At 35.9% G+C, this 12,735-nt stretch overlaps 1 protein-coding gene across 1 annotated transcript in view; it reads left to right on the top strand.

Annotated features, from left to right (window-relative positions):
- rad51 (RAD51 recombinase) overlaps nt 1-8,694 on the top strand; it is a 62,831-nt gene extending 54,137 nt beyond the window's left edge. The window contains exons 7-10 of the mRNA XM_072264829.1: nt 2,206-2,319; nt 4,214-4,343; nt 5,869-5,990; nt 8,183-8,694. Of these exons, the coding sequence (XP_072120930.1) occupies nt 2,206-2,319; nt 4,214-4,343; nt 5,869-5,990; nt 8,183-8,306 (490 nt within the window). The 3' untranslated portion in view covers nt 8,307-8,694. The remainder of the gene's footprint in view (nt 1-2,205; nt 2,320-4,213; nt 4,344-5,868; nt 5,991-8,182) is intronic.
- Nucleotides 8,695-12,735: the final 4,041 nt, after the last annotated feature.

Here is a 12,735-nt window from a genome sequence, read left to right as displayed (position 1 = left end):
TACACTTCTAGAGAGAGAAGGGGGGAAGAAAAGCCAAAATCATGTATGAATTACAGGCAGCAATAACCAGTTCTGATACAGACTGAAAGAAGGCAAGTTATCTAAAGTTGGAGAATTTGATATTGAATCTGTTTAATGTGTCTCTTATGGAGAAGGTTGGCTATAAGTAAGCCATGGAAATACCTGAGGTGTTTTGGTGATTCCTTTTTATTCCTCCAAAGCACATAACTAAAACAGAAGGCAAAATGCAGCTTTACAATTAGGTCTTGCCTAAATTCAATTCCAATTCTGCTGGGAATGGAAGCTATGTTGTGAATCTGAATTAAGTTTAGAACTAATAAATGCTAGGATAAAAGTGAACATACCAATTTATAAATTTCTTGAACTTCAAAATTTCTATTGTCAACACGTGTTTTATGTTGAACTTTGACAGCAGTGCAGGATGTTAAATTGTAAACCTTCCCCTTTTGTAAGTGCTGCAAATATTAAACTTGTAGTCTGTTAAGTGCAATGAACCTTAAAATTGTGCTTAAATCTTAGATATGTATTAATCCTATTGATTACACCATAAGTTTACTGTATTCTTTGCATTGCGATATATCCTCGAGGTGTGCAGGATGGTTGTGATAATAATTTGGGTACAAGTCAACGATGATCACAAAGTTTTAACATGGAAGTAAGTTTGAACATCTGCTCATTTGTACCTTGGGTTGGTATTTTTCTCAAATAATCTTTAGATGTTTGTATGTAAGGAAGGGTGTAGAATTTAAATTAGGCCTCTCACAGAGAATGGATTTTTTTTTTTTTTTTTTGAGTGGCCAAGCAAGCCTCAATAGTAAAGTTAATTCCAGAATTGTATCTCCCTGCTAACTTAGAATCTATACATATTTCTTTCTAAGATGTTTTTGACAGAACTTCAGTTATTTTCTCTTCCTCATTCTGAATCACTAAGCATCTCTGGAGCCTCTTACCTCTTACCCATATGTGTATATGTAAGTATTCTTCCAATGAAGAGGACTGGAACCAGTGCTATCAAGACTATCTGTTGTGTACATACAACTACTGATGCTTCTGGACACATCTTCAGTGATGTTCCTGGAATCATCGGGTGTTTTGGGTCTTTCAACATCATACAACCTCCTCCAGGTGACCCAGCCGGGACTGATCAGACCCCAGCTTGTGTCCAGATGGCTAGCTACTTATGACTCCATGGCTCCCCTCTTTTGAGCCACAGCCATCTTGAGGCCCTCTGTGCTGCATCGGTGGTACTGCGGATGGCTCTCCTCTTCCTCTCTCCCTCGATGCCCAAAATGCTGAAGGCTCTAACTAAGGAACGGGCTGCGAATCCCCTACAACCAACCCCCTCTGGGAGACACCTTGCTGGCCAACCAGCCTGCTGACAGTTGCTGACCAGTCCTGTGTAGTTGGAGAACTTCCTTTCAAAAGCCTCTTCCAAGCTATCTTCCCATGGGACTGTCAGCTCCAGCAGCACCACTTGCTTAGTAGACTCAGACACTAGGACTAGGACAGGGTGGTGGCTGTGATATGGTTGGGGAACTTCAGCTGCCGTTCGAGGTCCACCGACAGCTGCCAGTCCGTTGCAGAGGTCAGGATGCCTGCAGATGTTCTTTTGGCAGGTATTGGATGGTCGGGATCGCTTCGCCCACTCAACTCCTATCAATTTTGCTTTGATAAAGAGAGACTAGTCTTTGATTCTGACTCTGTATTTCTCAGCTAGGTATATTATACAGCAGAGAATTCCTTAAGGATTTGTTCTGCATTTGAGCTGCAATTACTGTATGCATGTTGTGATGGTTCCTCTACATATAATGAGTTTAATATACTTTAATGGTTCCTTGTTTTGATGGATATTGCCCAATTCCTTGAAAGTCTCACTCTTAAGAGAAGAAATTATATTAAAACAAAACCTTAGATCCAGTCCCAGAAAAGCTTTACTGTGGAACAAGTTTGTGATTGCTTAACCAAAAATGTAGATATCCTTGGTTTGGCACTAGAATATCACTGATATCTGTGAACATTTTGAGGTTTATGACAGGAAGTTATTGATTATTTGCCAGCCTTTTACTTTAGAAAAGGCCTGAAGATGGATACCAGTTTATGCAATCAGGTTTTATTCATACAGTGGATGTACATTTAAGCACATACATCATATTTGAATCTAACTTAATTTCTTCTTTTTATTAGATATAACCTTTCAGGAAGTGATGTACTTGACAATGTTGCATATGCTCGTGCTTTCAACACTGATCATCAGACCCAGCTGTTGTATCAAGCATCTGCCATGATGACAGAATCCAGGTACTGTGAAATGCAAATTTTGAGAGGTAACAATAAATAGGCACAAATGTGTCTTTTGCTTGTTGGCAGGATTGGAGTGAGCCCTTAGTTTTTTTTTACAATTTATGTAAATTAGTTGAATGAACTCAATGAGCTAAATGAAGCTTGAATTGTTAAAGTTGTGGCACAAAGTAAGAAAGTATGCTGTGAAGACAACTTTTAAAGGGGAGATGGACAGATTGAATGAGTGGACAAAGATCTGCCAAATGAAGCACAGTGTGAGAAAATAAGAATTTGACAATTTGCAATAAAAATAGAGAAATGTGTTCTTGAGATGGTGAGAGTTTGCAGAGTTGAGAGAGTCTAGGTATTCTGATGCATAATTTACAAACAGCTAGTATTCGAGTAAAGCAAATAATTAAGAAAGTTAAATTGTTTGAGAGGAGAATTGAATTAAAATTTTAAAGGCTACAGTTATACAAGACTACCAGTAAGACCACATTGGAATGGTGTGTACAGTATTGGTCTCCTCATTTAAGGAAGGGTGTAAATGCACTGAAGCATTGCAGAAAAGATTTACTTGAATAGGTAGGATTTGCGTCCACTGGGATTTTGAAGTTTCAGAACGGACTTGATTGAAAGGTACATGATTTTGAGGGATCTTGACAGGTGAATGCTGCCTTCTTGAGGCAAGCAGACTGCTTGAACATATTTATTGTAGAGGTAAATACGTTTTGGATAAAAGGGTGAAAGGTTATCTTGACTAGACAAGTATACAGAATTGAAGTTGTAATCGGATCAGTGCAATCCTTTTAATTCTATTAATTTGGCAGTCTAAATCTGTCAGATGCATTTAACAGTATAAAAGAAGTCAAAAATTATGCTTTTCCAAAGTTAAGATCATTTATTACTGCATTATGGAAATCTTGATAAAATTGAGTGTCTTAGTTAAAGAAATCATGATGAAAATAATAAGTTCTCTTCTCTCATCTCTATCAAGACTGATTTTGTAATGGGTTACAATGAGTAAAATAAATATTTTGGATCTCTTAGTAAGGTATAACAGTGCAATCAAAACTGAAGATTAGAGGGCTGTCTTATCAAAAGAGGCTAAACTGTTTGAGTTTGTAATCATGGGGTTTGGAGTGACCTTTCTGAGAAACAGAAGATCGTGAGGGAGCGTAAGATGTTTCCAACAGCTCCTGGGAGCATATTGATCAAGGGGTATTGTTACAAGATAAGGGACCTTGAAAAGCAGCAAAATTGTACGTAACAAATGAAAAGCAGAGGAAAAAGAGCAAGGAATTGGTGACTTCTTTGTTTACACATAACTAGTGTAAGCACAGTGAGCTGGATAATGTTATCCAAAATTAATTTACTTAAGGGTAGGCATTCCATTTCATAATATGTGTAGTTAACAGCTGTGGACAATGCAAACTCAAAAACTACTTCAAATTCAGTGTCAGCGGCCTATTTTAAAATAACTAAAATATACCTTTACTGGGTGACCAACACTTTGATACAGTATAGTGGAACAGTAATCCATTGTTTTCAAAATGCAATAAAGGTAGCAAATGCCTGAAATACTCAGCACGTCAGCCAGCATCCATGGAGAAAGAAATATAATTAACATTTTAGATCAAAAACTCTTGGGTAATTTCTGAGTTAACCTTTGGTTTGAAGCATTAATTCTTTCTCCCTTTCCATAAATGCTGTATTACTTGCTGAATGTTTCCAGCATTTTCTCTTTTTTTTTCAGATTTCCAGCATCTGTGGTTTCTTTTTATTGTTATATTACACTTACAGTTGTGAGAATTATAGTACAGGCAATTAGCTTTGACTGTTTCTATCCTTGTTATTAAGACTTCAGCTGTGGTTGTTGAAAATAGTTATAAGTTGACTTCCCTCTTTGTAGATATGCCTTGTTAATTGTGGACAGTGCAACAGCCTTGTATAGGACAGACTACTCTGGTAGGGGTGAGCTATCTGCTAGGCAGATGCATCTTGCACGGTTTCTACGAATGTTGTTGCGACTAGCAGATGAGGTAAGCCTTCCACTTTGTAATAACATATGTGGGTTACATAGTTAGATTCATTTTGTGTTTGTAGTAATCAAATTGGTAGAAATAGGGTGGTATCAATGCAGAGAAGGTTTGTATCAATTGTCTGTATAAAAGTAGACATTAGCTTCAACTCTGGAAAAAAGAACAATTTTGCTTTGAGTTTGAATTTTATATGAATGATCAACTATGAAATGGAGAACGTGGTGCCTTGATTTCATCAAAATCTGATCAACTGCAATGTTTAAAATATTCCATTGATTGGTTACAGCACAGTAAGAGGCTGTTTGGACCCACATTTCCATAAAGGCTCATAGACAGAAACTGGTCCTTCATCTCACCACACCATAACAACTGAGTACCTATCTGTACTAATCACATTTACTGGAATTTGATCTGTGGCCAAGTATGCCTTGGGATGTGAAGTGCTTTTTGTGGTGCATTTTCTTCAGTTGGACTCACCCACACTTCCCTTGTAGGTCCACACATGATTTTCTTCATGCTTATTTATTCTGTTTTGAAAGCAATGATTCAATCACTTTGTTGGCATTGTTACAGATCAGAAATGTTCTCTGCATCTTTCTTTGAAACTGAACTTACTGTCTTTGCATCCCTTGCTCCCTACACTCATGTCCATCACTTTTAATCTGTTTACTTGATCCTTAACCCTTTCGCTAAAAGGTTCTCTGTTTACCCACTTTAATTTATTATAATCTAGTATATTTCTGTCAACTCTTATTTGCTACAAGGAGGTTATCTCATAATATCATAATCTAATCTCGGGCTTCTTCATCCTTACCTTGTAGCTGAAATCGCCACACTCGAGAACAACTTAGTAAATCTATTTTGTTCTCTTCCTAGAATCCTCACACATCCTATAAGGTCATGAACTGAACTGGATGTGGCATTCCATTTACAATCTAACCATTGTTTCATATAGATTTAATTTAACCTCCCTTTACCATTCCATTATTGCGCATCATTTCGGAACTGTGCCTTTTGAGTATGTATTTTTGATGTCAAAGGGTATTGCTTTACTCTGCTTGTAATATATTTCATCTGGACTTTTTTGGACATTCAGCCAACTAATGTCCTCCTGTAGTTTCCTGTCTTCAATTTTTTTTGCAATTCCAAGTTTGATGTGCAGATTCTTAAATTTTACTTTAAGCATCCATATCAAAGATATTATTTTATATAAACACACACATGCGCACACACATTTCTGATCCTCGCAGTGAGTGGAATAGTTATATAACATGTTTGTGATGCTTCAATTCCTTGTTGCTTAGTAGGTTTTACTCTTAAATGAACTGCGCCAGAAGGTTCTGTAATTTTGTGCTATTTACTCAGCTGGCAAAACTCTGTTTACTTTGCTTTTCTACAATGTTAACATTTCCAGTTAGAGCATGCATAGTTAACCCAAAAAATGTGAAACTAAAAGAAAATAATTTCTATAATTTGTAATTAAATTGATTAATGTCATTTATAAAATGTTAAAATTGTTTTCTAGTTTGGGGTAGCTGTTGTAATAACTAACCAGGTAGTGGCCCAGGTTGATGGGGCAGCCATGTTTGCTGCGGATCCGAAAAAACCAATAGGTGGAAACATTATTGCCCATGCTTCGACGACGAGGTAGGTGGAATTGATAAGGTGGTCAGTAAAGATTGTTTCATGAGTTTCTAGATGGTTTCTTGAACTTTGTAGTCAGGTAGCTGTTGGATGGTGATTGGTGTGAAAATCCTAGCAGCATTACAATTTCTATCAATGTTCTTAAGTATGTTGAAAATTTTAAAAAGGAACAAAGTTACAAATGAAGAGAGGAAAAGAAAAAATGTGTCAAACTTGCTGTTTATGCACTGGCAATGTTAAAGGAGTAAACAAAAGTGCAGGCTCATGAGCAACTAAAGTAAGCATCCATATAAACATTTTCATTCCCATCAAAGTTGCCCAATATTTGTTTTAACTTGTCGTTATACTACCACTTGTTATTCTTTGTGAATCTGCAGTCACAAGAAAATCAGAGCAGGAGTATTCCACATAGCTCTTGAAGTCTACCATGCCATTCAATGTAATCATGGCTAATCTTTTGCTGTGTTCACTCCTCTGCCAGTTCTCCATAATACACAGTTTCTGGTTCTTTAAAATATTTATTCCTTCCTTCAGCATTTTAAGTAATCTGGCCACCAACATTGAGGGAGAGAATTCCAGAGATTCACTTCCTTCTGAGAGAGAAATTACGTGCACATTTCAATTTTAAATAATCGGCCCCTTATTCTGTAGTTATGTATGTCCTGTTGTTACTCCAACTAGTGGAAGTATCTCAACATCTATTGTTTCAGTAAGGTCACCCCTCATTCTTCTAAACTCCAACGAAAATAGTTCAGAATTGTCTAGCCTTTTGATAGGATGGCCCTCTCGTTTAAGGAATTGCCATGATAAATCTCCTCTGGTCTGTATCTAATGCTACTTTTCTTGGTGAGGGGCAGATAGGGGGACCCATACCTGTGCACAGTATTCTGGAAGTATCCTCATCAGTACTGTAACAAAATCTTTTTTTATTCTCAAATTCTAACACTCTTTTCAATAAGGCCATCTCAACTACCTGTTGGATCTGCCTGCTAAACATTTTGTGATTCGTGCACTCGAGCATTCTAGAACGATTCTTCGAACTTCATTCATTTGTGGTCTCTCTATTTAAATAATAATCTTTTTTTTCTAGATGAAGTGCATGTCCTCATGATCTCACATTAAAATCCATTGGTCAGATTTCATCTAATCACTCAATCTATCTACATGCTATTGCAGAATCACCAGGTCCTCATCAAAATATATCCTTCCATCAATTATTATGTCATTGCCAAATTTAGAAATCTTGCAACTCATTCCCTCCGCCAAGTCCATAATGGAAATTGTAATTTGGCAAAAATTGATCTCTGGTATACTTCAGCCTAAAGGGGACCTGCTTATTCTACCTCCATTTTCTCTGTGAAAGCCTGTTTTCAACTGATGCTAATGCACTTTCTCCAATACCTTCAACCTCCTCTGTTGTCAAGCTGGTAGGGACTGCCCTTGCTCTAGTCTGTTAATAAATTGGACAGTAAGATTTGTTCCCACTCATCTATCATTTTTGAGGGACTACCAAGGATTTATTCCTGCCCTCCTTCCATTTCTTCAGAGTGCAACCGTCTGCGTTGTCTGCCACGTAAGTGTATAGGAGTCCAGCAGAAGACTGCACCTGGGGCCAAGCTGGAAGAAATTGTAGCCCCAGGGCTATATGTCCAATTATCTCGTGACACAGAAGATCATAGAACTGCCTCTATATGTTAAGATTGTAAAGTAAATACTATTTATTTGGAAATTTGGCACTCTGCATTTATAGGTTTATTTTCTTGCCTTCTCCTCTTGTCTTGAAAGCTTTTATATCTTGTTAAAGAAAGACTACTTTGATATCTCAATGCTATTAATGTATTATTATAGAGCTGATCCACTTAGAAGAGTCCACCAGAAAAATTGACCCAGCAATTGTTACTGGATAACATTATGGAGCATAGATCCTGGCAGATAATTTTCTCAACCTTTTGGCTGTGGTCAATTTTAATATTCTTTTGATAACAAGTTAGCTCTCAAACAGATATTTACCATTGTAGTTGCTATGGTTCAGCTACTCACTAAACAGATTTGCTTTTTTTATTTCCTTGATGTATTAAGACTATATTGTTTTGGAGAATAATAGATGAAATGCATTGCCTATATTATTTAAAAAAAACAGACTTATCTACCAGAAAATTTCACAATATCTTCCTTTTCATTATTTCTTTTTTCAGATTGTACTTGAGGAAAGGGCGAGGTGAAACTCGAATCTGTAAAATTTACGACTCCCCATGTCTACCTGAAGCAGAGGCTATGTTTGCTATCAATCCTGATGGAGTTGGTGATGCCAAAGACTAAATGTTAATGACCTGTTCTGTTCTTGTGCTGGAAGTTATAGACAGCAAAGAAAAGCCCCAGGAATATCAGTAATGCTACTTTGTGACTTCACACTACATATTGAGAGTTCGTGGAAAATTTCCACTTTGGAAAGCCACATTGGATTGCTAACGTTCCAAGCAGATCCAAAGTTAAAATGGATCCAGGCGGTATATAATTTATTTCAAACCCATACTTAATAAGTTTGGATGAGGTGAAAGTTAGCAGAGAAGACTGCATTGGACAAACTTATTGAGTTCACTTTAAATCATTTTCTGATTGACCAACTGTAATTTAAGTAGCTTGAACCTCTGGTCTGATGAATCACCACTGTGCAAGTTATGAGTAATAAAATGGAGTACCCATTGAACGCAATGAGTGATAACTGGCACTGAATGCAAGGCTACTTGTGAGTTATTGAGCATTATAGAAGGAAGAAGAATGAACCATGGAATCTTCCTATTAAAATGTCTTCCCTTATCCTAATAGTGGATCAATGAATACAACAATTTTGCAAAAATATGCACTGATACAAAGTCAATTTCCCTTTTTGTGATTATACAAGACCGTACATTGAAGTGCGTAATTCTGTTCAGGTAATAGTGCATATAATTCTGTTAGTAGTTTTTTTTTGGGTTTTTTTTGGGTGCTCTCTTAACAGGTGTCATTTACCTTTTATAAACAAAGCTAAAAGAATGCTTAATAATGCAAGGCTTGAAATACATGTAAATAAACTATTTTGGCAATTTAAGTGTATAAATCGTACTTGGTATTGTTACCTTCCTATAACAAAAGAAGCATATGAACAGAGTAAAGAAATTTTTAAAATCAGCATTCCATTTCTCACATCAATCAAACTGTGCTGTCTTAAATTAATATAATTTTAGTTAATTTTGTGCCTTGTATATGTTTCAGTAAAGAACTAGTAGGACCCATAGGTAAGAGACATTACTTAAACATTTTGTTTGGACTTAAAGGCATTTGCAAGTATTGTTTAATCTAAAACATTGGTATGTTGCAGTATAGAGTTGGTTATTTGAATTTTGATGCAGAGGCCTAGTCAGTGGACAGTTAATAGTGCAGCTATACTTGTATAGTATTTGCAGCTCAAATAGCAGACTTGGTACTGCTAGTCCAGCACCATTTAAACATCACACTACTATACTGTCTTCAACTTTAGCATTTATTTATCCTTCATGGTTATGAAGCTTTCTCTTGAATACATTTAACCTGGCCTTTATTCTGGGGTCTGAGATTGGGTGGATTGGTTGTGAAATTAGGAATGTTCCCTAGAATCATAAAAGTCTTAGTGAATTGAAAATCACAAAAGTAATGCTTTGAATCAAGAAGTGAAGAAAACCAAGTACTGGAGGACCGCCGCTGTCTGCAAATGGAGTAGCAGTAATTTTGTGCTGCTCTTAGTTTTTTTTCTCTCCCCCTAGTTTAAACTTTGAATTTAAAATTTTTATTTGCTGATTCTTGAGGGGGAACAGTATGTCTATGTCCACGAGAAGTGGGAAGAATTTACCTGAACCTAGTGATAAAGGTAATGGGAAAGGAAAGGTGCAAAAGGAAAGATCTGATGAAATGCCATCATGGGCTGAAGATATCGTTCGGACACTGAATTCAATTAAGGATCAGAATGGATCGATTAAAGACCAACTAGAAAAGAATAGTAATGAAATGAAGTCATTTCTGGGAAAACTTAAAGACCTAGAAACTCAAGTTATTACACATGAAGAGGAATTGAAGATAACTAAGCAAAAGTTGTCTGAAGCTACAACTCATTTGGAAAGATATCAAAACAAGATTATAGACCTGGAAACTCGGTCTCGCCGAAAGAATATACGAATTGTTAGGCTGCAAGAAGGAGTTGAAAATGGAGATTTAACTGCTTACTTTGGTAAGCTTTTCCACACTTTATTTCCTACCATTCTATCAAAGCCGCGTGCTATAGAAAGGGCACACAGGGCGTTTACCTCGAAATTGAAGGATTGTAGTAAACCAAGATCTGTTCTGGTTTGCTTTCATCACTTTAAAATTAAAGATCAAATAATGCGACAGGCAAGAAAACAGAGTTTTTAGATTTATGGAATCTTAGCTCCACTTTTACGAAGATTATCCAAGAGAGATAATGGAACAAAGATCAAAATTTGCCCTGGTAATGAAACAAGCATATGATTAAAAAAAAACTCTTTCCCTCTTTGAGGTATCCGACAAGAATTAAAGTTTTTCCTGCTAATTCTCCTCGTACTTTTATCGATCCAAAAGCTGCACTGGACTTTGTTTAGGCTATACCTGCGGCTGCTGAATGAACTATCTGAAAGGCTGTTTGGCTATCTGTATATTATTCGCATTTTGGAAAGAAGATTTATTAAGGTCATTTGTGTATTTCATTGAGAGACTAATTAAAGAAGACAAGGAGAGTTGTTCGTTTATTGCATATTGTTGGTTTTCCTTTGGAAAGAAGATTTATGGCTCGAGTATGACTGTCTAAATGATCATCTGAACATTCGACTGAGAGAAGATAAAGAGATTTGTTCCTTTAATACTAGGTTTGTTTCTTTTTTTAATCAGCTAATTGGTAGTTTTTCCTACTAATAGGGCTATATATATATATTTGGGAGGGTTTAATTACTTATTAATCAGTCTTTTTGAAAATTCGGGTGGGTCAAATATACTATTAATTTTTTTGTTTTATTATAACATTTTATAATTGAATTTAAAGCTTTTTTAGGGAATTAATATTAAGCTTAAAGATGGCACTGATTTTTCTCTCTAAGAGATAACATTATTTTGGTTCTTTATTAGTTGATGGAATGCAAATACCTTTTTTTGCTGAGACTTGATTTTTTTTACAAGGTCACTCTACTTTTTTACTAACTGGGGGGAGGGAAAGAAAACACACAGAGCGGACAATAGCTTTGAACTCTATCGTAGGTTGCTTGCTTTTTTTGGGCTTCCGGGTGTTGGTGGGTGGGTTTAGAGTTAGGAGTTTTTTCCCATTGGGTGGTTCCGGAGCATGCGTATTTCTTATGTGGTTGTATTCTTCATCACCGCCATTTTTGATCATCCTGTATTGGTATGTGCTCTGCTCATGTATAAAGTAGAATAAAATTATAGTATGGTATTTAAACGGATTAATATAATAAGATGGAATGTATGTGGTTGGAATCGTCCTATTAAACGAAAAAAGGCTTTTAAAATTATTAACCAACTCCAACCTGATATAATTTTTGCTCAAGAGACACATATCAGGGCGGGAAATCAAAACAGATTTTTTTGATGGTGGAATGGTTTGCAATTCCACTCTACTTCTCAGAGTAAAACAAAAGGTGTGTCTATTTTCATTAAACCTAATTAATTTATTCAAGAGGATATTGAATCAGATTCTAATGGTAGATTTTTAGTTGTTAAAGGAACGATCTGTAACAGAAAAGTTGTTTTGGTTAATTTGTATGGTCCTAACTTAGATGATCCTTTTTTAAAAAAGTATTTGCTTTTCTGCCTGACTTAAATGAATATATGCTGATAATGGGCGGGGATTTTAACTGCTGCTTAAATCCTATGATTGATAAGAGCTCAACCAATCAGCACCTTCCAAATCGATCCGCGTCATTTATTAATTCCTTTTTTATTGATTTGTGGAGTTATCTCCATCCCGATAATAGAGAATATTTTTTCTTCTCTCATGTTTATAAAAAATATTCGAGGATTGATTATATTATAATCGATCCCCGCTTCTTGCCTAGTGTTAAAACTTGCGAATATGATGCTATTGCTATATCTGATCATGCGCCTGTATGAGCATGTCTTTTGAATTTCATGATGTTATTCTTGTCCGCCCACCTTGGCGTATGTCTCAGATATTATTGCAAAACTCTGACTTTGTCAGTTTCATTGAAACCCCGATAAAAGAATATTTTCTTTTTAACGATATAGTGGGTATGTCTAAATTAATTATATGAGATGCATTTAAAGCATTTTTACGTGGTCAGGTTATTTCTTATTCAGCGAAACTTAAAACAGACTAAAGCAGAATTAGAGAGAATTTCAAAACAAATTAAAGATTTAGATAACATCTATTCAATTTCTCCCAATACTGATTTACTTAAGCAAAGGGTGGAACTTCAATCACAATATAACCTGTTATTAACTCATCCCATTGAAGGATATTCGCTCAAGTTAAAGAGCCAATTTTATAAGTTTGGAGATAAAAATAATGAACTGCTCGCATCTCAATTAAAAATGGCTGCAGCTAAAAGGCAAATCATGAAAATTCGTAGGAAAGATGGTACCTTGGCTCAGGAATATGAAGAGATTAATAAGATTTTTCAAGATTTTTATGCTGAACTTTATAAATCTCAATGTCCGTTAGATTCCTCTGAAATGAATGCTTTTTTACGAAAGC

Source organism: Mobula birostris, chromosome 1 (genome assembly GCF_030028105.1).
Source record: "Mobula birostris isolate sMobBir1 chromosome 1, sMobBir1.hap1, whole genome shotgun sequence".
Lineage (NCBI taxonomy): Eukaryota > Metazoa > Chordata > Chondrichthyes > Myliobatiformes > Myliobatidae > Mobula > Mobula birostris.
Note: the sequence above shows the minus strand (reverse complement) of the source record. Positions and strands in the feature narration are given on the sequence as shown.